General features: G+C 36.2%; 2 protein-coding genes and 1 long non-coding RNA gene across 7 annotated transcripts; 1 reads left to right on the top strand and 2 right to left on the bottom strand.

Annotated features, from left to right (window-relative positions):
* The first annotated feature begins 50 nt into the window (after positions 1 to 50).
* On the top strand, positions 51 to 5,662 carry LOC131537350 (uncharacterized). 2 transcript variants are annotated; one of them, XR_009270258.1, is made up of 4 exons: positions 51 to 164; positions 1,760 to 1,804; positions 2,504 to 2,626; positions 5,528 to 5,662. It is a non-coding gene; the product is annotated as an uncharacterized LOC131537350 (long non-coding RNA). The 2 variants fall into 2 exon arrangements; XR_009270257.1 differs by lacking the exon at positions 5,528 to 5,662 and adding an exon at positions 3,095 to 3,233.
* On the bottom strand, positions 3,070 to 7,361 carry si:dkey-283b1.6 (uncharacterized). 2 transcript variants are annotated; one of them, XM_058770710.1, is made up of 4 exons: positions 7,288 to 7,361; positions 6,172 to 6,239; positions 5,534 to 5,765; positions 3,070 to 3,204 (listed from the first exon to the last, which is right to left on the bottom strand). In XM_058770710.1, exons 2-4 carry the CDS (start codon positions 6,204 to 6,206, stop codon positions 3,121 to 3,123), a joined length of 351 nt encoding a protein of 116 aa, XP_058626693.1. In that variant the 5' UTR covers positions 6,207 to 6,239; positions 7,288 to 7,361; the 3' UTR covers positions 3,070 to 3,120. The 2 variants fall into 2 exon arrangements, with proteins under 2 accessions (XP_058626693.1, XP_058626692.1); XM_058770709.1 differs by lacking the exons at positions 6,172 to 6,239; positions 7,288 to 7,361 and having other exon boundaries at positions 5,534 to 5,848.
* A 1,038-nt stretch (positions 7,362 to 8,399) lies between these two features.
* Positions 8,400 to 21,343, bottom strand: abi3a (ABI family, member 3a). Of its 3 annotated transcripts, none has more exons than XM_058771968.1 (11): positions 20,917 to 21,343; positions 19,688 to 19,861; positions 17,404 to 17,583; positions 13,749 to 13,807; positions 12,701 to 12,799; positions 12,299 to 12,603; positions 11,216 to 11,335; positions 10,853 to 10,984; positions 10,601 to 10,696; positions 9,398 to 9,523; positions 8,400 to 9,243 (listed from the first exon to the last, which is right to left on the bottom strand). In XM_058771968.1, exons 1-11 carry the CDS (start codon positions 21,043 to 21,045, stop codon positions 9,080 to 9,082), a joined length of 1,584 nt encoding a protein of 527 aa, XP_058627951.1. In that variant the 5' UTR covers positions 21,046 to 21,343; the 3' UTR covers positions 8,400 to 9,079. The 3 variants fall into 3 exon arrangements, with proteins under 3 accessions (XP_058627951.1, XP_058627952.1, XP_058627953.1); XM_058771969.1 differs by having other exon boundaries at positions 19,688 to 19,858; XM_058771970.1 differs by lacking the exons at positions 10,601 to 10,696; positions 10,853 to 10,984.
* Positions 21,344 to 22,348: the final 1,005 nt, after the last annotated feature.

Here is a 22,348-nt window from a genome sequence, read left to right as displayed (position 1 = left end):
ATATTTGCTTGTTCACAGTCACGTCGTACTTATTCTGAGCAGATTATTTAAGCGGTTTCACCTGCAGAGGGCAGAGTTTGTCTCACAAATACATCTCTTCAGAGGCTGTGTGTGGCAGCTAGAGCAACACGACGATATTCATCCGAAATCCGACCAACATCGAGGTACATCAACATTTGTTAAATATCGTGATCCTGTCTACAAACCGAGTTGCGGTATTGATAATGTATTGTTTAGAGACTATAAATTAATCTTTATTAAAAGTTTGTTTATTTGGAGGGAATGGCTTGGTTTTCCATTTGATTTAAGCATAAGGTACGAGAGAGACCACGTCTCAATACTGTAGCTGCACTCAGCTTCTTTAACCATGATAATACAGCATAACCTCGACTGTATTTGATAAAATTCTAACTAAATATTAACAAATACTACGGACACAAGTTTTCGGTCAAACAATCTATGGAACGCATGCACCGTGATACGATTAACAGGTGTTTCTTGGCCAGTCAGATTCACTCTTAGAAATAAAGATACAAAAGCTGTCACTGGGGCGGTGCCTTTTCAAAAGGTACACTTTTAGGTTCAAATATGTACACTTTAAGTACTAATATGTACCTTTAAGATACCAAAATTGACCCTTTAGGTACAAACATGTACCTTTTGAAAAGGTACAGCCCCAGTGACAACTTTTGTACCTTTATTTCTGAGAGTGTACCATGACCTTAACTATTTGCATGTTATGTGCGTTTCATAATAATAATAATAATAAGAAGAAGAAGAAGAAGAAGAAGAAGAATGAAACTAGCTCCAAATCCTCTCAGGCCCTATGTTAAGGGATAGTTTATCCAAAAATGGAACTTCTGTCATCATGTAATCACTCTCATGTCATTCCAAAGCTGTGTTTCTTTCTTCTTTGAGCTCAAAAGAAGATATTTTGAAGAATGTTGGAAACCAAACTGACAGTAGCGCTGACTTGCTAGTGTTTCCTTCTCCACCCCTTCCCCCCATACTATGGAAGTCAGCGGCTACCATCAAACAAAATACTTCAAAATACTTTTTTTTTTTTTTTGTGCTCAAGAGAAAAAGACCCATATACAGGTTTGGCATGAGAGTGAGTAACTGATGACAGCATTTTCATTTTTGGGTGAACTAACCCTTTAACCTGTATAGTCTACTAAAAAAAGCTTCTTCCTTGAACTCACTTATAATATATGTGTATTTCTGCACTCCCCTCACCAACCTGATTTATCTTCCCACCACATGTGTGGAGGTGAAAACAGGATGTATTCCAGTAAAGTGGCAACTTCTTAGATAACCTGTAGAAATGCAGATACTGTATGAAAGCAGAAACGTTTAAAATGGCCAAACTATTCATTGAGAGAAGATAACTTATAGCCTGAAAGCAAGTCATTCTCTGCAGCAGGTCAAGTTGACCTTGTACTTCAGATATGTTCAGCCGTTTACTTTTATTTGACCCAGTAGCTCTGAGAAAACAATGAGAGGCCTGAGGCCATGAATAAAGTTACCTCACTGGACCCACAGTCTTCCATTTGTATATTCAATACTTTATTCAATTTTCATCTAAAACGTAGTTTATCCAGTAAACTACAAGTAAACAGGAAATGGCTATCTTTTTATGTTTTTATTGGTCATATAGTGGATGGTAGCAGATCATTGGTGTCATTTCTGAGAATATTTTAGTCATGTGATGATATGATGACATGGGTGTGTTTTATGTTTTTTTTCCCACTGACTTAAGACGTGATGTACAAGGACAATAGTCTACGCAAGACGTGATGCACAGGTACAGTACTAATGTAGACCTTTGTACCGGTAGACATTCCATTGCAACCTTAATTCCATAACATTTACAACACAGACACAGTAAAAAGTTTTACACTTCCATGGATTATTTGGCATGAGAAATGAGGATGATAGTAAAGATGGATTATTTAATCATGTTTTCTAATCTACAACTTGCAGATAATATAAAATATGCTACAAACTGAAATGTTCTGAAATGATGCAGTTTTGATTATCATCATCCTGTATTTTCTAAAGCCATAAGATATTATTTCTAAATTATAAGTAGCCCATGTAAATAATGAATTGGCATTATTTAATTTGGTGGTAGATGTTTAATAAGAAATCAATGAATTAAATCAATGAAACAAATGTTTAATATTAAATGAATAATAAATCAATAAATGGACAGACAAAGAGAGACACACTTAACAATATGACTGTATGCAATTATATAACCTTTGCTGACATTGAAGTGTTTGAAGAGGTAGATAGAAACTATGCTTTTATGTTGCATTTTACTTGTATGTATGTTTATTTTTTGGTTTTACATATTCTGTTTACTAACAAAATTGCACTTATGTGACTATGTGTGTATTTAACAGTCAATGCACCTTCATAAATAACCAAAGCTGTGAATTCTCCAAAGGTGTTGGTTTAACATGAGTTATAATAAATGCATTGGCTTATGTCTGTGAAGGACCGTGAGGACAGTGGCAGTGGTAATGCTGGAGGCGGAGCTTCACCTCCTCTGTTGTAACAGCGCTGGACTTTGGTTCCTGAGGGTGCAGCTCAGGAGGCATGTTGACTATGAAGAGTGACAGTAAGATAGATAGCTTATACTACACGTGTCTTATAACATATTCTCAGGTATATATTGAGGATATTATTAAGAGCCAGTGTTTATACAACATCATTTTAATCATACAGTTTCAGCAGGTCAACCATTTAAAACATTTATTATAAATGAACACATTTCAACAAAAAAAGTTAACAAAAAAGGTTTAGCTATAGCTTTATTTATTATATAAAACTGATAAATATTCACAAAACAAAACATATATATATATATATACTTTTAAACCTTCATCCAAGTTCTGCTGCTCATTGTGCAAAACAGTCTTTTTTTGTGGCTCTGTTGGACATGTTCAAAATCCCAACAGTTTCACAGATTATTATAACTGTGACATTTTCTTTCTCACCATTTAAACCTTTGCAAATGTAGCATGAGTAGTAGTCCTTGGAAAAGTCATGAGAATATGACATTGCCTCTTATTTTTCCTTTAACCAGTCCAAGTGCTTGAGATGCACTTATGATCATGAATGTGAGGGTGAAGGAGAGATGGATTCTGAATACGCAGGAGGGGGTTCCACCGGACAAGCCTCGGGCTTCAGATTCAACTGCAAAAGCAGGAATTAATCATCATTACCAGAGAGGACAAAGAGCTCATTTAAACATTTCAGGACAAGATATTTTAAATGATGGTGTTGACAACTTAAACTTAATATACTGATGTGCTTGATGTTTTTTTTTTTTTTGGTGAAACATTATACATTTTAAAAGACTGAGTACACTTTAAAGCTGTGAAATCAATGAATCCATATACCTTATGAATTGAATAAATTAAAATTGAATAAATAAAATTAAGTAGATAAGAATAACTACTTTTGGTACCAAGACAAATAAAACTATATATATATATATATATAGCCGCTCAAGAGTTTGGGATTTTTTCATGTTTTTTAAAGAAGTTTCTTCTGCTCATCAAGGCTTTATCTATTTGATCAAAAATACAGAAAAAAAACCCTGTTATTTTGTGAAATATTATAGCAATTTAAAATAAAGTTTTTTTATTTTTATATACTTGAAAATATTATTTATTTCTGTGATCAAAGCTGAGTTTTCAGCATCATTACTCCAGTTTTCAGTGTCACATGATCCTTCAGAAATCATTCTAATATGCTCATTTATAATCAATGTTGGAAACCGTTGCGATGCTTCATTTTTTTTTTTTTTTTGGGACCTGTGATATTTTTTTTTAAGGATTCTCTGATGAATAAAAAGTTTAAAATAACGGCATCTATTAAAAAAATTATTTTTGTGATACAATATACAATGCTATTCAAAAGTTTGGGGTCAGTACATTTAATACTTTTATTCAGGAGGAATGTGTTAAATGAATAAAAAGTCATAGTAAAGACATGTTGTTAGAAAAGATTTCTATTTTGAACAAATGCTGCTCTTTTTAACTTTGTATTCATCAAAGAATCAAAGAAAAAAGTATCACATGTTCCAAAAAACAATATGAAGCAACACAACAGTTTCAACACTCATAATAAATCATATTAGAATGATTTCTGAAGGATCGTGTGACACTGAAGACTGGAGTAATGATGCTGAAAATTCAGTGCTGTATCACAGAAATAAATTCTATTTTAAAGTATATTTAAAATAGGAAACCAACATTAGAAATTGCAATAAGATTTCACAATATTACTGTTTTTTTTTTTTCTTTCTGTATTTTTGATTGAATAAATACAGCGTTGATGAGCAGAAGAGACTTAAAAAACATAAAAAATCTTACTGATCCCAAACTTTCGAGCGGCAGAGTATATAAATACAGCGGTTAAAATAAAGTACTGAACACGTCACTATTTTTCTCAGTAAATATAATTCTAAAGATGCTGTTGACATGAAATATTCACCAGACGTTGGTAACAACCCAAGTAATCCATACATACAAAGAAAACAAAACAAATAAGTTCAGAAATTGAAATCAAAAATGTTCTGTGTAATAAAATGGAATGACCCAGGGAAAAAGTATTGAACACGCTTACTGAAATGTATTTAATACTTCGTACAGAAGCCTTCATTGGTAATGACAGCTTCAAGACACCTCCTGCAGGAGAAACTAGTCGCATGCATTGCTCAGGTGTGATTTTTGCAAATTCCTCCACACAAACACAAAGTCTTCAAATGTTGAAGGTTCCATGGGTCTCTTCTATGAACTCTGATCTTTAGTTCTTTCCATAGATTTTCTATTGGATTCAGGTCCGGTGATTGGCAGGCCATCTAGCAGCTTTACTTTCTTTCTTTGAAACCAATTGAGAGTTTCCTTGGCTGTGTTTGGCATTATTGACTTGTCCACCCTCATTTCATCTTCATCATCCTGGTACTGTAGGTGTTGGGACTGAACCAGCTATAATATTAATTTCCACTGACAAGGGGCAGGATTGTGTTCTAATTACTGATTGACTTTCCTTGCCTTTTTGCACCTCCCTTTCTTCATGTGCTCAATGCTTTTCCCTGTGTCATTACACACAGCTTTATTTCAGAATTTATTTGTTTTGTTTTGTTTTCTTTGTATGGATTACTTGGGTTGTTATCGACATCTGGTGAAAATTTCATGTCAACAGCATCTTTAGAATTATATTTACTGAGAAAAATGGTGACACGCTCAATACTTATTTTACCCGCTATATATATATATATATATATATATATATATATATATATATATATATATATCTGACTGACTTTATAGTATGAAAAAAATTCTATAATCAATCTTCAAAATATCTTATTTTGTGTTCAGTGGAAGAAAGAAACAACTTGAGTAAATGATGACAGACTTTTCATTTTGGGTGAACTATTTCTTTAAGCTATTATTGTGATATTTACAAAGCCACTGAATTGTTTTACCGTGTATTCCACAATATGCAGGGTTACCTCGTGATAAGCAGGAGGCGGCTCGTAGAACTGTACAGTGCTGTAGCGCGGTGGCCTGTGCAGCTCATCTTCAGACAGAGAGATCGGAATGACGTAGACAGACGGTTGATCCATGGCTCGAACCTCAGCCTGCACACGCTCCTCGCGCTCCTTACGAACCCGCTGGCATATTTTACAGAAGCCAGCACAGCAGATTGACAAAAAACCAAAGGTTATGATAGGTATGAAGATCCTGAAAAAACAACGATTGAGCTGTGTTAAGATACAGCATGTGTGCTCATGTGATTTGGAGTTGTTAGTGATGATAAAGAACATAAACCATTCATATATCCTACAGAGAAAGAGAAGATTTCCGGAATGTGGAAATAAACTTCAGATGCATCATTTTTTTTTACATTTTATGATCTTCAAATGTCAAAAAAAGCTAATGCACAATAGAAAAATCTAATTTAAATCAGCTTTTAATATATTGTAAATTGTAATTTAATATGAGGTTAATATAACACAATATATATAGTATCCTAAATGTATACGTTATTGTGTGTACACACACAAAATAACATACATTTGTATGGTTTTAGAACAGATCTTATGTGTGTTCAGTTTTATTAAAGAGTACTGAAAGCAGGTATACATACTTAAATACTAATAAAGGACTATCACTCCTCTCCATGGCAATGAAGAAATTCACAATTCAGAAGCAACTCTGTTAGGAAATAAATCAATAAATTATATTCGGTGATGACATTTAATTTGTTTATAATCATTATAATACATTTAATATTGAATTCACTGTGGACTGGACAGGCAAGGGCTTGATATAATCATCAAATATAATTACAATACAAATATAATAGTATTTCATACCTAAAACATTTAAGAGGCAAATTTATATTGGACAGTACAAAAACATACAAAAAGCCTCATTTTATTCGTTTCTCTTAGAAATCTGAAATTCCACAAGGCTTGTATATCATTTAATGAGTAAATGTTAAGTAAATAAAGAATTTAGCAATTCATAGACTTTTGAAATTCAATGTGTGAACGTTTAACCGTATTTAACCACCATAATAAACTTTTGTGACCTAATGAGTCAAGACAGTGATGTGTGGTGTCTTGCTCACCGGAAATGTCCAAATTCTGTATTGAGCACAGATGAATGATAACAAACCACGGTTATAAAGCAAAATATTTTTTAAAACTCTTTGGAGAACGTATACATTTTCTTAAGTAAAGATCAAGGTTTACCATTCATAATTTGTCATTTACTATAAGTCACGGCTGTTGCTAAGGGCCATCACGGTCATCTATAAGGGATGGCTTACTCGTTGGGCCCAAGTGGGCTAAAAATCTTGTCCCAGGCCCTGTAAAGTTTTGTGAACGCCTATTTGTTAGAGCAGCACCCCTTCAACACCCATCAAGAAACACTTCTACTGACACCATAAAACAACAGTTGCCATGTTCACTTACTGCCAGCAGTGTTTTAAACCTCACCTGTCTTTTCCATCCAACCAAGGAATCACAAAACAAAAGAAACTCTTGCTAATATAGAAAAGTTTAAGCTGTCGAAAAACTATTCCTTTAACGTTATTAAAAAGCCTACAGATCAATATATTTATACAAGCCCAGTCACACGTCAGTGATATTCTACTAGGACAGGTGAACATCATACACCTTTTATGTAGATAGTGAAATCATTTCTTAAACCCAGCAAGTTGTCAAGCACATCTCTGAAAAACAAACAGAAGTCTTACCTCAAAGAACACAGGTGATTACGGCAATAAAGTAGATGTTGAATGCACTACTCTGATTTGAGACTGAGTCTTATCTGTGGGAGGGTTTAAAGTGCTGATAGTGAAGTTTGAACACTTTTATGGTGACTGTCTGGTGTTTAAAGACACAGTACCTATATTACAGGTGTTTCTGTATAGACATTTTGTTTTCGCAGCACTTCATTAATTTCAGTAATTAAACGCTCTCAGAAAAAAGGGTACAACAAGTTATCACTGGGGCAGTAGCATTTTAAAAGTTACTAAATGATTTGGGTACTGATTTGTACACTAATTAGTAATATGTACTTTCAAGGTACTAAATTAGTAACAAATTTACATAAAGGTACCACCTCAGTTTTTAGTACCTTTTTTTTTTTCTATAAGAGTGCACCATCAACAGTGTGCTTCATTATTTGTCTTTTATTTACTTCAATTACCTTACCATTAAAAAAACAGGCATTATATTGCCTATATCATTGCATTGCCTCTCCCCGATGAAAGTGAAAGCTTCCTTACAAAGTTCAGGCTGGTTTGTGTTGTTTTGGTTTTGGTAAAGCTGGCTCTAGTACCTCAGTGCAAGTAGGGTGGAGATTGGTAGGTTTAGGGGTGGAGATGGGTGGGTTTAGAGATCAGGGGGTGGAGACGGGTAGGTTTAGGTATATGTAAGGTGGGAGGAGTTTGATCTGGATCCAACCACGCCCCCTGGATCTTGTGGGCTGCAGCGAAACGCTCCTCCTCAGCGTTCAAAACAGCTGGGTCACTCCACATACATATTATATCTGCCAAGAATTTTCCCTTTCATTTATGTGAAATAAAGAGAAACACACTTAAGTTTAAGAATAGTGCTGATGAGCCAGTTCCCCATGAATTAATTCCTAATCTAGCTGTCAAATAAACCTGCCATTGTATATTATTAATTTACTTGAATATATTATGACAAACTGCTTTTGTTTTCTGTTTTGTAAATCACTTTGGATAAAAGTGTTTGCTAAATGCATAAATGTAAAATGAAGAGGTCAAACGATCTTATAAATAAGGTGTAAAGAGTGGATGGTTAGAAATGACATTAAAAAATGCAACTTCATTCCCAGACATCACGTCAACAGTTTATTGATTCTATGGACTGTAAATGTTAACTTGGTATCATAAAACATTGAAATTGTGACTGAATTGGTTGTACATTAACATTTAATTCACTAAATAGAGCATAACATGTTTGGGAAAATATTGTATTTGCAAGGGAATCAAGAAAATGTTATCAATTAAATGTAATTTATCATGAGTAATAAAGGTTTTTAATTAGGAAACTGCATTATAATATATTACACATATCTATTATTATATATTACTTCGTTATTTACTTTGCACAATAGCCTATTCAAACAAACCATGAAAATATGTTTACAGAATTAACCACTAAACATCCACTATTTACTACGACTTTGTGAACTTAACTTATCAAATACAACTAAATGTACAAAAAAAGTTTCTTAATATGTTGTACATTACGATTATAACTTAAAAGTCCTGAGAGATCAATTATGATCATCATTATTTAAGACCAAAGTAAACTTTCAAATACAAACTCATCTCTGCTGGAATCAGTCAGCATGTTAATTACATTTAAAACATTTTAAAAGGTCAACATAGTATAAGAACATTTCCACAGTTTAAATCATACAGCTGATTTCACTGTTTTACTTCAGAAATAGAAGTACAAGGTGCCTTCGGTCTCAATAATTCATTCACTGACATTCTGTCTTCTTATGGCCAGTTAAGCGGTGGACTCCACATAGTTGCCAGGAAAATATCCCTTTACTCCATTGAGAATGCCCTCACACCAGCCATCCTCATTCCTGCTGGTGAGGTAGACGATATCGCCCTCCTGAAACACCAGGTCACCTGGCTTGCCTGTGTCGTAGCTATATAGTGCCACCACTTGGTAGGAAAAAGAATTACAATGACAAAATCAGTACCTGAAGATATTTTTAATATCTCATGTTCTGGATGTGTTATTACAGAATGAGATGTCAAAACCGTAATTTTCACAATGCTAACTCTTTACCAGAAGAGTCATCATAAATGAGCCTACCTTTCTCCAAATAGTCGGGTGGTGCAGTTACGTCATAATCAATGGGGGGAGGTAGAGGGGGCAACTCTTCAAAGTTGTCAAAACTGTCTAGTGGTGGTGATGGGGGCGGAGCTGGAATCTCAAGGTCTAAATGTGCATCGACACACAAAGTTAACAAACTGACAAAGTGCAAATCCACCTTTGTGATCATAAGTGTGTTTGAAGAAGAAGTGGGTGATTTCCGTTCAACAAGCCACATCAAACTAAATTGTGAAGATTTTTCCATCTGAAACATATGGACGCCCACACTGGCCATCAAACAATACAACTAACAACAATGCATCTCTAATTTTATCAAATAAAATTATGTCAGACAATTTCAGATGCAGCTCAAGTCCTAACCAGTCTGTCCACACTGAACATCGGTAAGATTTAAAAAAAAAAATGTGAAACCGTATTTAATAGTTTAGGTCGGATGTCTGATGAAGTCCTTGAAGCTGGGCGAAATTGCACTTTTTCCTTTGAAATTTTGATTTTTTTTTTTAAAGTTAACTACAGTTGGTTGAGCACCTGCTTTTCAATTTTGGTAATAGTTTTACTTAATAACAACAATGTTGTAATGCATAAATTTGGTTCTTCTTTGTTCTTTTTGCAGCTAAAGGCTAGAACACACTAAATGACTTTTTCCCCCGATTTACAGTTAGGATAAGTCGACACTAATTGCCAAAAGTCAGAGCTAGTCTGCAGATATGAGTTGACAGATTTAATAGAAAATTGTGCATGTGTAGGGCAGCCACAGATTTTTTAGCTTTAGACTAAGGATATCAAACATGTTTGATATTTTAAGCCGATTTTAGAACAGTCCTTTGTGATTGTTCAAGTCAGTAAGTGTATGTTGTGTAAGTGTAATCTGTTCAGATTTTAAAAGTCATGTAGTGCATTCCAGTCTTAAAAGTTGAGTTGAGTACAGGTTTGAGTACAAGTTTTTAGACTGTTCATGTTTGGCTGAACTATTCCTTTAAAATCACTCAACTCATTGAGTTTTTAACAGAGAGATCTAACTTGGCTGAGGATGTAGATTGAGTGTCCTGTTGAGTGCAGGGTGGTGTGATGTGAGCTTACATCATGTGCTGTTTTGGCTTGCTGAAGAGCAGACTGGGGAAGTGGCAAATATAAAGGAAGAGAAGAGCGACAGACAGCAACGCAGAGAGAGGCCTCACTTACCCAGGTGCTCCAGGCGGGCAGGGATCCTGCACAATGGGCTGAATGAAACCGGCGGCGCCAGAGGAGGTGGGTATGGAGGGGGTGGGGGTATCATGACTGACAGGAGTTTATCAAGGGAACAAATGCATGGCTAAATAAGAATCTATTTTTGGTATGTGGTGTCAATATATTTGGTAACAAAATGAGAAACTATCACTGAAATCTGAGGGGTGGCTTTAATGAATCGGGTCTCAGGAAGGAGTGGGGCCTTACGTGACTGAGCAGAAGGTAGAAAAAGCGAGCGTGTGTACAGCGAGCGAGCGCTGGGGCCCATGCGGACCCTGAGAGACAGCGAGCGAGAGCTAGGAGGATGACGTCGCATCCGTGAGCGGCGAGAGCGCGGAGCTGAGTGAGAAGAGAGAGAGAGACAAATGTGAAAATGAGAGCATAGAGTATAACAGCTCACAGAAATAAATAAAAGCAACCCAAAGATAAAAAGCAAAGATAAGCTGCCCGTAAGACAAAGCAAACATGTAATCATACAAGCTGAGCATTCTGGAGAAAGATAGAATGCATCATACAAAACAAAATACAACCTTTAGACAAACATGTGCTTTTGATTTGCCACTTTGGTACCTTCAAAGTTCTCGTCACACGGCAGAGGCGGTGGGGTTGGAAGATCAAGGCCATCAGGGGCTGGTGGAGGAGGCATGTCAATGGGAGCTTCTGGTAGAGGAAAGCCATTCTCCTCGGCCACTAGACACAAAAATTCTCCATTCAATTTTACTACACTATAGAATTTTCTATTTTTAACTACAGTCCTTGGATTCTTTTTCTCTGACTTCACAACAGAGTACAAATATGCTTACTGACTGGATTGAATTCTTACAACACATTTATATTTTCAGAACATGCTTATTTTTATTTTATTATAATTTTTTTTGTGGATAGTTTATCATTTTTTCTTGTTTTTAGTCGTATACATTATAACTTTTTAAGTGTAAGTTCTATATTAAATGTAGTACATAACTCTAACAGTACACAATTTCAGACATAAGTCTTAACCAGTCTGTCCACGCTTAACATGAAACAGCTCTGCAATATGACAGTCACATCCTCTCAGATAATAATTAATGTTTTACACTACTATTTAAAAGTTTGGGGTCAGTAATATATATTATTTAAAGAAATACTTTTATTCAGCAAGGATGCATTAAATTGATCAGAAGTGACAGTAAAGAGCCTTATAATGTTACAAAAGATTTCTATATCAAATAAATGCTTCTCTTTTTATATTGATCAAGGAATCCTGGAAAAAATGTATCATGGTTTCTACAAAAATATTAAGCAGCACTACTGTTTTCAACTTGAGCAGCAAATTAGCATATGAGAATGATTTCTGAAGGATCATGTGACACTGAAAACAGTAATGATGCTGAAAATTCAGCTTTACCATCACAGGAATAAATTACAGTTAAAAATGCATTAAAATACAAAACATGTTTTTACATTCTTTCTGACCAAATAAATGCAACATAAATCCAGCCTTGATGAGAAAAAAAAACTCACAGTAGTTGAGCAGCTGGTTAGGACAAAAAATTCTCTCACCTTTATCACACGTCATATCTAGTTGTCATATGGTGTAACCTCCTAACCTCCTTTGAATGACCTGTCGTGTTATAGGATGATGCTGAAATCTGTCAAGCAGCACAGACTAACCTGTTTCGAGAGGTGGAGCTGGTGGAGGAGGTGGTATGGTCATGAGGCTGCTGGGGTCAGGTGTATTCACTGAGGTGGGCATGGGAGGGGGCGGGGGGATGTTGCTACAGTCGAGGGGAGGAGGTGGTGGTGGTGGTGGTGGGGGTGGATCGGTCTCCAGCCCATGAACCTGTTCGCCCTCTGCCTCCATCAGTGGGGGTGGTGGAGGAGGCCCTTCACCCAGCAGCGTGTTGATGATGTCAACCTCAGGGCTGGTGGGCCAGCTGGGCACTACAGGAGGCGGCACCGCTTTACCAAAACTTGAACTGCAGCGATGGAAAACATCCAGTTATGATGATAAATGATATAAATCTGATGTTAGAATTATAATCAGAAATTATACAATGCTTTATGTGCTCTTACGCAATAGACTTGTCATTGAGTGAGGTGAGGGACGCTCCATGAGAGAGAGCGGGCGCCACGGGACACTGGACAGGCTCAGGAGGTGGACGGCTGCCTCGACTTAATTAACACACAAACACACATATTGAGCTGTCAGACAGTTAATATTAGGCATGTACTTCTGTATTTTATACAGAAAGCCACTTAGGACACTGCTCTTAAAAAGACAAGTGTGTGACTCAAGTGCTCATTCTGAGAAACTAAAGTTACCACAATGCAAACCGTGTTGCTTTCAGGCAGTGCAAAGAGGGGAAGTGGGTAAAACAAAACTAAAATCACTTCCTGGAGAAAGGCCCTCTAACTGAGAAGGAAGAGGAACAGAAGCCTGAGACATGTGAGGTTAGTAGAAGCAATAAATCAGATGTCTTTTTTTTGTTTTGTTATGAACAACAGACACATTTTTGGTGGAGGATCTAATCCAGAATAAAAAGACACGTGATGACTACCGTTGTAGTTACTCATAGGGTGGCTGTGGTCATGTGGGTGGCAGGTGATGAATAAACACAGGATGCATACTTGTGATCAAAAACAGGTGGATACTTCATAACAATGAAAATGTGCAAATGTCTGGAGATATGTTTTTAAACGTAAACAGCATCACAGCACTCATGGCGCAAAATGCTGAAAAAATATTCAGACCCCGTATATATAGCACATATTAAAACAGAAATGTTGTTTTATTGTTGACTAAAACTATTAAGAATCATTTTCATTATCTGAAATAAAATAAAAAATATTAGAATATGAGAAATGTTGCCTTCGCAACTATCTCAAAATAAGTATTAAAATGACTAATACTGAAGTAAAAATAAGTGAAAGCTAAATGAAAATATTTTTAAGAAGTAAATATGACAAATGCACCTAGGAAAATTACTACAACTGAAATTAAAAATAAAAATGGAAAATGTAAAAATAAATGGTAATTTAAAATATTAATGAACACTATTACAGTATATACTATAATAATACTAAAATAACACTCGTCCTGTGTGAACAGAACTGTACGTACCTCAGTGTGCTGCCGCTCCGCGTCATGGTAGCTGTTTTTAGCTGCGGCTGACCAGAATCCTGAAAAAAAAACAAATCTGCAGATTAGGCATTTTTGAATGGAACTAAATGATAATATCCAAACAAAAACAATCCACAGACAAACTAAAGACTGACCACCCTGACTCTTTCTATTAGCATTAGCCAACCTCACATGTTTACTGTGTTTTCCTGAGAATGCAGAATATATTGAAACCAAATTACTCCAGGAATATAAACTATATTTACTGGCTAACCCCAAAAAGTGTAAACACTGTGGCTCAGTGATGCTATCAATACATTGCTGTTTGTTTGAGCGAATCTACACAGCAACACTGGCTCAACCCATAGAGTTGAGTCTGTTTGACTGACTAGTGTTCAGGGAAACCTGCTTGAAAACATTTTCATCATTATTTTTGTATTTCTTTTTAATGAAATCACACACTTCAGCTTTACAGTCAAACATGAAGTGAATAAATATATATTTATATTGCCATTTTTTTCTCTAAAGTTTCTGCAAGAAGTCTTTCATGCTTATCAAAGCTGCATTTATTTGGTCAAAATACAGTAAAAACAGTAATATTGTTAAATATTATTAAAATTTAAAATAACTTTTTTCATTTTAATATTTTTTTAAATGTAATTTATTCCTGTGATGGCAAAGCTAAATTTTCAGCAGCCTTTACTCCAGTCTTCAGTGTCACATGATCCACAACGAAGATGTGCTGCTTCATATAACAGAACATTTAAAAAGCCGCATTTAGTTTAAATAGAAAAAAGTTTTGTAGCACTGTAAAAGTCTGTCTTTTTGATTAATTTAATGCATGATCTTGCTGAAGAGTGTAAAAATCTTGCACTAACTTAGTGTAGAGGATCAATTTATGATTAAAACAATAACACTACCTTCTACAAGTATATCAACATGTAAAAATATGTGTTTGTGTTTACGTGCATGCAATGTGTTAAGTCTTGGTGGGTGTGTGTGTGTGTGTGTGTGTGCTACGTGATAGACTGAACATAAATGTGTGCTTCAACAGTCTTCTGTGGCTTTGTGCCGATGTATCTACAAGCCTGACAAGTGCATTCCTGTGAAATTCTTGAAGCTTTGTTTGTTTGTCTGCTCACTGCTATACGGACCTAGCGGGGTATCAATGAGCTAGCTTAGCATGGGTAACACCAATTAATGACTAGCTGCTTTTCCCACGCTGCTTAGTGGCTGGTAGCCAGCCAACTGTGTGTGTGTGTGTGTGTGTGTGTGTTTGAGGGGGTAGGAAAGAAGAGTGATCTGAATGTGCCGTTGCTCTGAGTGTGTGTGTACTGTTAATTGATGTCAGACTAACTGCTGTATAACAGGATGTGGTCAAGTGTGACAAAACTAACAAAAGCTAAACTAACATCGAATGGTACTTTGACTATTTTGCCTTTTTGTGATGGGAAGAAATTAAACGTTACATGATGAAACAGCTAAAATGTATCTTAAAATTTCTAAATGTTATTTGTTAATCCAGAGTCATAGTAAACATTGGGTGATCTTCACGTATATTATTCCATTTTGTTTGTACTTTACCCTAAGCAACTAAATAATCCTGGGTACTCAGGTTTTGAGATTTCACACTGTACAACTGTAAACCCTGGCATAACATTCTTATTTGCATATTTAAAGGTGCCATAGTACCGTGATCCTCAAACACCATTGTTTCCTCCTTCTTATGTAAATCTCGTGAATAAAAAAGACCACTGAAAAATAGGCGAGTCAGAACATAACACCGACTGTAACGTAACAGTCGGGATCACTTATAGTTACACCCCCATCATTTGCATAACGTCTACAAGCCCATGTTCTAGGCCAGCCGAACCATCAGAAGTTCTGCAGGTATTGTGAAGAAACAAGTGAGGACAACAGCGAAAATGGCAGATCATGGAAATAAATGTTATGTTCCGGGATGTGAACTGCAGGGATGGGTTGGTGTCTGTATTCAATAATGTCGTGTTCTAATAAAATAACGCAAGCCACTAAAGGGACATGGTTAGCTTCTTCCTAGCAGTAGCCTGTTACATTGCAGTACATAAGATTTCACTTACCACATAAACAGAGTAAGTAGAGATGACTGAGGATGATGGTGAATGATTTACAGATCCTGAGCACCACTGACAAGCATCTGATCTTGTAAAATGTGTGGTAAGTACTGCCGCTCCATAGTATAAACAGAGTTTGTGCGATCGCAAATCTCGAAAGCGAAGGTGAAAGTAAAATGCGATTGTGCATTTGAAAGCAGTTTCAGTGCCCCGCATATTAATAGCAGCATCCTGATGCCCGCATTTTATATACAGTATAATTACCCAACGATATAACTGCGTGAGAGAGTATTTAAATTAGGGGTGCATCGATCTGATACTTGGTATCGGCTCCGATACTGGCATTTTCTGAGACCGATCCAAATCTGATATTGTGCGTATACTATTCTGGGTTATTGTTGAGCCCCACGAAAGGCACAAAAAACATTATAAAGCACCATAAAGTTTTTGTGCAATATATTTCAAGTGTTCTGATTCTGAAGCTGTTCCATAGTTTAATGTGAGGTGCAGATTAATATTTAAGTCATTAAATTCAAGTTCACATAAACTCTTCTCTCAGCTGCTGAAGCTGTCTGTCATCCTCCATTCAGCATTCAAACTGCGTGTTGCGTTCGGTTACTACAGTCAAAACGATGAAACTCTCTTCAAGAACGCACAGTAACTGAGGTTTAAAACTGTTAAATGAAAAGGCTCAATAAACTAACGCACAGATTTAATACACTACGCATCAATATCTCTTCCCTTTGTACTTTGAACTTTCACTAGATTTTATAAAATTATTGTGCACCCGTGGTTTTTCTAGAGTATCTTTTGCTGCTGAATTATTCACTAACCTAGTTTATAATAGTATTTTTGACATAGATTAAGACTATATATTTTTTCATTTGTTATTTTTCATTAAAATTAAGTTGTCTATATGTAGTAGATTGTGTTTAACACACAAAACAGTGACGATCAGGTCAACAAAGAGAAGTATAGAAATACTACATTGATTTAAAAAAAAAAACTGCGCGGGTAATGGATTGGATCAGTATAGGCAGATACTCAGAATTTTCGGGATCGGATCGGTTCTGAAAAAATGGTATCGTTGCATCCCTAATTTAAATATATATTTTCCTCCCTGTGTTCCCTTCCTGCTGTGAGCTACTGAATGAGCTGCACTGTGAAACGGCCAATCAGAGCAGAGCTCAACATTATTATTTATGACCCTTCCAAATAAGCCAATAACAGACCATTTCATTCTAGAGAGAAATTCTAGGGATGTAAATGCACATGTAAAACCGTTTCTGGAGAATTTTTGCCCTTACCTAAGCTAAATACCTTATATGTAGATATCAGAGAACAATTTAAAATATTGTATCAATGCATTCTATGGCACCTTTAAGGTGTTAAAATCAGTACAGCAAGCAACAAGCATGCAATTTCTGTGGAAACAATGGCAAATAAATCTGATATAGCTCTGTGTAGCATTCTAGCACCCCAATGCTCCATACCTTTGGCAGCAAAATTTGAAGGGCAAACTATGCTATGTACCCACTTCATGAAATTATATGTGTGCTCACCTTCACGCCATGGCCGACTGAGTCCAGGCTAGAGAAAGAGATGGGTGTGCGGGAGTACTTGATCTTGGCTTCTTTATTTTTTGCTGGGGGGACAACCTTATGATTGCGTGGAACCCTCTTGGCAACCGTGAAAGCGCCGATCTCTCTCCGGGCCACCTTCTCCCTGTGCATGTCCACTGTCTGTATACAAGTACAGATATTGGGGGAAGAATTACTCCTGGAAATCTCTAAAACAATTTTTTGAAAAATGAATAAATATTCCCGATCTACATGCCACACTGTCATCACCCATTAAATGGTTCTCTGGAAAACCTGATTCTGAGCTTTGTAGCATTCTGCAGTAAAATATATATTTTTTATTATACTATGGATCTGTTGAGGAAAGGTGTACAATTATATTTCAGCAAACACAGCAGACGTTCCAGGCAAATGTATTAATAATGACTGATAAATTATTGTTGCAGATAACACATAAAATATTTAAAATGCTATGTATTCACATTCATGATTATTAATTTATTAACTAATATTAAATTGAATATTTTTACATTTATTTTACTAACCATGTATTACAATGTATTCACAATTCAACAATGGTACACATGCTGTTAACTAAAAATAAAAATCATTACAAATATTGTTGTTAATTGAAATAAAGATTAACTAAAAATAAAATAGAAATATTAGATGAAAACCTTAAAATTTTGAGTTGAGTTTTAAAACATAAAACAAATAGTTCATTTAATAAATAGTTAAAAATAAATGCTTATTCAAAATATTAATAAATACTATAATAGTATATAAATAATACCAAAAAACACTGTCTACTGGAGTGTAATATTAAAAAGATGCTTTTTAAATACAAGAGAGCATGCTTTTACGTGACCTTGAGCATAGTCTAGTATTTACACCCACCACAAAATAAGGCTCATAGCCAATTATGCTGTTCCGGTCTACTCAACTCCCTCTGTAAAAGTTTAGTTTGTCATGTAGGAGGAACTGATGTTGTTCTGCCTCGCTAAGACATTAGATACTTCCTGAAACACCAATCTGGCGTTCCTCTGTGAGCCCTGAAACAGGGTGAAAAGGACCGCCATTATTCCAGGCCTGCTTGTTACAGCTCTTCCTGGGCACAGGGCAGACAATGGAGAACATCAATCAGGGTTCAAACTTTGTTTCTGAGCGAGAGAACAGTGGCCCTTTCATTCCAAGTCTGGGATCTGGCTTACCCCCACTTTAGCCCTGCCTCAGGTGACCTGGTTAGGCAGGCTGGGCACGGAGCGCACTGGAATGCTGTGCTGGAGTCCCAGCCGCAGTGAGAGGAGCCAAGGGAATCGAGGGGGAAGGAGGGGGCCGTGGTGGCACAAAGTATTATCACCCGGGTGACAGGGGCCCCAAACAGTGACTACCTACACTGAGCTTTGGGACATTTCTACAACAGTATTCTGTCCTTAACCACTTGACAGCAGGAAAGCTTTTACCAAGAGACCAGGATAAATTTTTCAGTCAAGGAATTTTATTATTTTTTTTACTTAAATGTTCTTACAAGTTTTTAGCAAGCAGGAATAATTGAGTCTTTTTTGAAACCCTTCACAGATTCATGCTCACTTAAAATGTATCACAAAACTGATGGTCATCGTAATCATTTAGAAGTCTTATCACATTCTCTTATATATCTTATAGTCTTATATTCCTAGGATGCAGAATTGTATTTTGAAACTAAAATTAAAAAATAGAATTAAAATGGAAAATGTGAAGAAATTCATATAAATGCTGCAAATATAGTTTTTAAGTGTTATCATAGGCTACCTACAACACAGTTTTTTTGTTTGTTTTTTTGGTTAAATTTTCAGAAACCAAGTATTTGCCAAAAAAATATTTGTGTTTAATTTATCTATATTTTTATTATATTTAACAATTTATTATTTACTTTATGGGCTATGGTGGAATACATTTAAATTTTGAAGTCAACTTTTATTTTTATAAAGCCAGCTGTCAATGTGGTAAACATCTGGTGGTGACGTATGGTAAAAATGTAAATGAATTGTACCAGTATTCAATTACTAAGGGAAACAAGGAACCAACACATGAAAAAACAGCTAAACTCAGTGTATCTGAAGGACAACTTCCATTTTTCAATGAAAGACGACATTGTGTAGCCGGCAAAGTGTCAGAGTCAGCGTGATTGTACTGAACTAACTAACTTTACACTAATAAAAATGACTGTATCATCTGAATGCATATTCCAGTCTCCCTAAAAGACAAAGAGGAATGGGCCTGATACCTGTCCGATCTGGTTGATAGAGGACTCTATCTTGCGGAGCTGCAGGGTCTGTGCATCCAGAAGTTTGAGCACATTGGTGGCCATAGAGCTGATCTGATAGGCCACACTAGCCAAGGACTGAGTAGCGAAGTCCTTGGTCTCCTCCAGGGCTTTGGTGGTGTCATTTCCAGCCTGCTGAATTAGAAACATCCTTTAATTAAACTGTTAAACAGATGACGTATGAAATCATGTTTCAACCAACTTCATCTTAATGTACATTAATAGCTGTCATTGTGTTGCATGTAATACATGACCTTAACATCCTGCAGCAATTAAAGAAAAGGGAACTATTTTTTTGTGTGTACACAAGTACATAGTCATTTTCATTTTCTGTTCTTCTTACCATTTACTTCTATTGTTTTATACTGTGCTACTGGTATTAACTGGCTAAAGCCAACTCCTCAACTCAAAATTTTTAGCATTGTTACATTTTCATAATTTAATATATTTACTAAGCAATTTCTGTCGTTTTGCTGTCTTTGTGGGGAGCAAATTGTATGTGAAAAAACCTTGACCTCACACAAGGTTCGAGTCAGTTGCTGTCTCTACTCTAAGGAAGACAGTGTTGCTTCATCTTCTCACTTGTATGTCTTTCTTCCTGAATGCTGTACAGCAGCACGTTTATACTGAACACCAGTCTAATAAATAGCAACATGAGTGTGAGCAGGAGCTCAAACTGTAAAAGTTTTAATCTGTAGTTTTACAAAGTAGTACAAATAAGAGTGTAGGCTACTGAGGGACTCTAAAAACTCCTGAGGAAAATAGATACACCAATCTGTGTATCATTTTACATTCAATAACACATCTGAGCAGGCTACTGTTTACATACTGACAGTAAAAACTGATTTTTGCATAGACGTGTTAGACGTGCCATTCACACATAACGCGTTTTGGCAGAGGAATGGGGTAAAACGCAAGGTTCTCTCGTTTTTGCGAGAGACGCTGCGATAAACGCGAGCGCAACGGGCCAACACATCTGTCTAGCGCGTTTACATGGAAAAAAGAATAGAAAAGCAGTGCAGTGGATATGCAAAAACGCATTCTGTGTCCAATGCACACACGTATCACTCAAGTATGCTGTTAAATAATTAAAGTGTGGCTTTGTAAATGACACGTCTCATCGTTTCTCTACCGGCGTCAGATTGAATCTGTGTGGGATGTGAAGCTGCTCGAGCGTGCGAGCGTCTTACCTGGTAGTTGCTCTCGCAGTACTCCGCTACTTTGTATAAATTGTCGTAGTTGTCTAAAAGTGCTTTGCGAGCGGAGGGGGCCTCCTCCAGTATTTTTGTAACTTCTTCGGAGTAGTTTTGATCCTTCATTGCGCGACGGAATGACAGACTCCGGAAACCTCCGTGCGACAGCAGTCTACTGATATCTGTCAGTCAGACTCCGACCCCATCCGCCACTGCCTTCCTCTGTCAGCACACACTAGTTCTGCTTTGATGCTGCAAGCACATATCTGCTCAAGGGCTCTGCGAACATGCGGAAACGAGAACGTCCTGCCATTTACATTTAAACCTGCAATAAATTAGCAGCCGGAGAGACTAGTTCTAGAAACATAAAATAATTCTATTGATAATACTTAGCTGTTTCAAAAACATGTGGTCCCCCTCAGCGGTGAAATCACGCCCTCTAGCGATTGTATCGATTGTGACCAAGTGTGTGAAATAAATGTGAAATATTTGAACAGCCATGGAAAATCTTTTTATTTACAGCAGAAAATAAAAAGAAGCTCGCAATAAAATGAGCTAAAACAGTGGGGCATTAAAGGGACATTAAAATTATTATTTTAATTACAACACCTTTTTTTCTTTGAAGAACCAGGATTCCCCCAGTCTTGTAAAACCTGAATAAATTAGATTTTAAAAGTGTGATTTATAGATTTGGAAAAGTAATGTAAATTAATAAAGAATAATAATTAAAAAAAAACTTTTAATCTTTAAAAAAAATATTATGCCAAGCTCTATAAAATATTTTAAAATATTCAAAAAAAATATTTTATATATAAAAATATTTATATGAATCACAAACGAATGGAAAACTCACATGAACTCATTGGTTAAAAAAATAACAATCAGTTTTTAAGTCTTGAATTCTAAAATTATCGATTATACAGCACTTTACGGAAACCATGAGTGATGAGTGTTCACAGATTAAAATTAAGAGAGCATTGTTGTTGAAACTATTCACACACACACCTCTCCTCAGTGCAAGACACATGAAAGCCCGCATGGAGTTTGCTAAAAAACACCTGAATAAGATTCTCTGGTCTGAGGAGACCAAGATAGAACTTTTTGGCCTTAATTCTAAGCGGTATGCGTGGAGAAAACCAGGCACTGCTCATCACCTGTCCAATACAGTCCCAACAGTGAAGCATGGTGGTGGCAGCATCATGCTGTGGGGGTGTTTTTCAGCTGCAGGGACAGGACGACTGGTTGCAATCGAGGGAAAGATGAATGCGGCCAAGTACAGGGATATCCTGGACGAAAACCTTCTCCAGAGTGCTCAGGACCTCAGACTGGGCCGAAGGTTTACCTTCCAACAAGACAATGACCCTAAGCACACAGATAAAATAATGAAGGAGTGGCTTCACAACAACTCCGTGACTGTTCTTGAATGGCC

Source organism: Onychostoma macrolepis, chromosome 03, assembly GCF_012432095.1.
Source record: "Onychostoma macrolepis isolate SWU-2019 chromosome 03, ASM1243209v1, whole genome shotgun sequence".
Classification (NCBI taxonomy): Eukaryota; Metazoa; Chordata; class Actinopteri; order Cypriniformes; family Cyprinidae; genus Onychostoma; species Onychostoma macrolepis.
Note: the sequence above shows the minus strand (reverse complement) of the source record. Positions and strands in the feature narration are given on the sequence as shown.

Bases quoted from the DNA above. Each gene is read 5' to 3' on its own strand.
- si:dkey-283b1.6 (XM_058770709.1), bottom strand. From the start codon at position 5,848: ATGTTCTTTATCATCACTAACAACTCCAAATCACATGAGCACACATGC. The intron at 3,205-5,533 runs GTAACCCTGCAT...CTGCTTTTGCAG, and splicing joins CGCCTCCTGCTTATCACGAG to TTGAATCTGAAGCCCGAGGC.
- abi3a (XM_058771968.1), bottom strand. From the start codon at position 21,045: ATGAAGGATCAAAACTACTCCGAAGAAGTTACAAAAATACTGGAGGAG. The intron at 10,697-10,852 runs GTAAGGCCCCAC...AACTCCTGTCAG, and splicing joins TCTACCTTCTGCTCAGTCAC to TCATGATACCCCCACCCCCT. The intron at 9,524-10,600 runs GTAAGTGAGGCC...ATGCACATTTAG, and splicing joins TGCCCGCCTGGAGCACCTGG to ACCTTGAGATTCCAGCTCCG.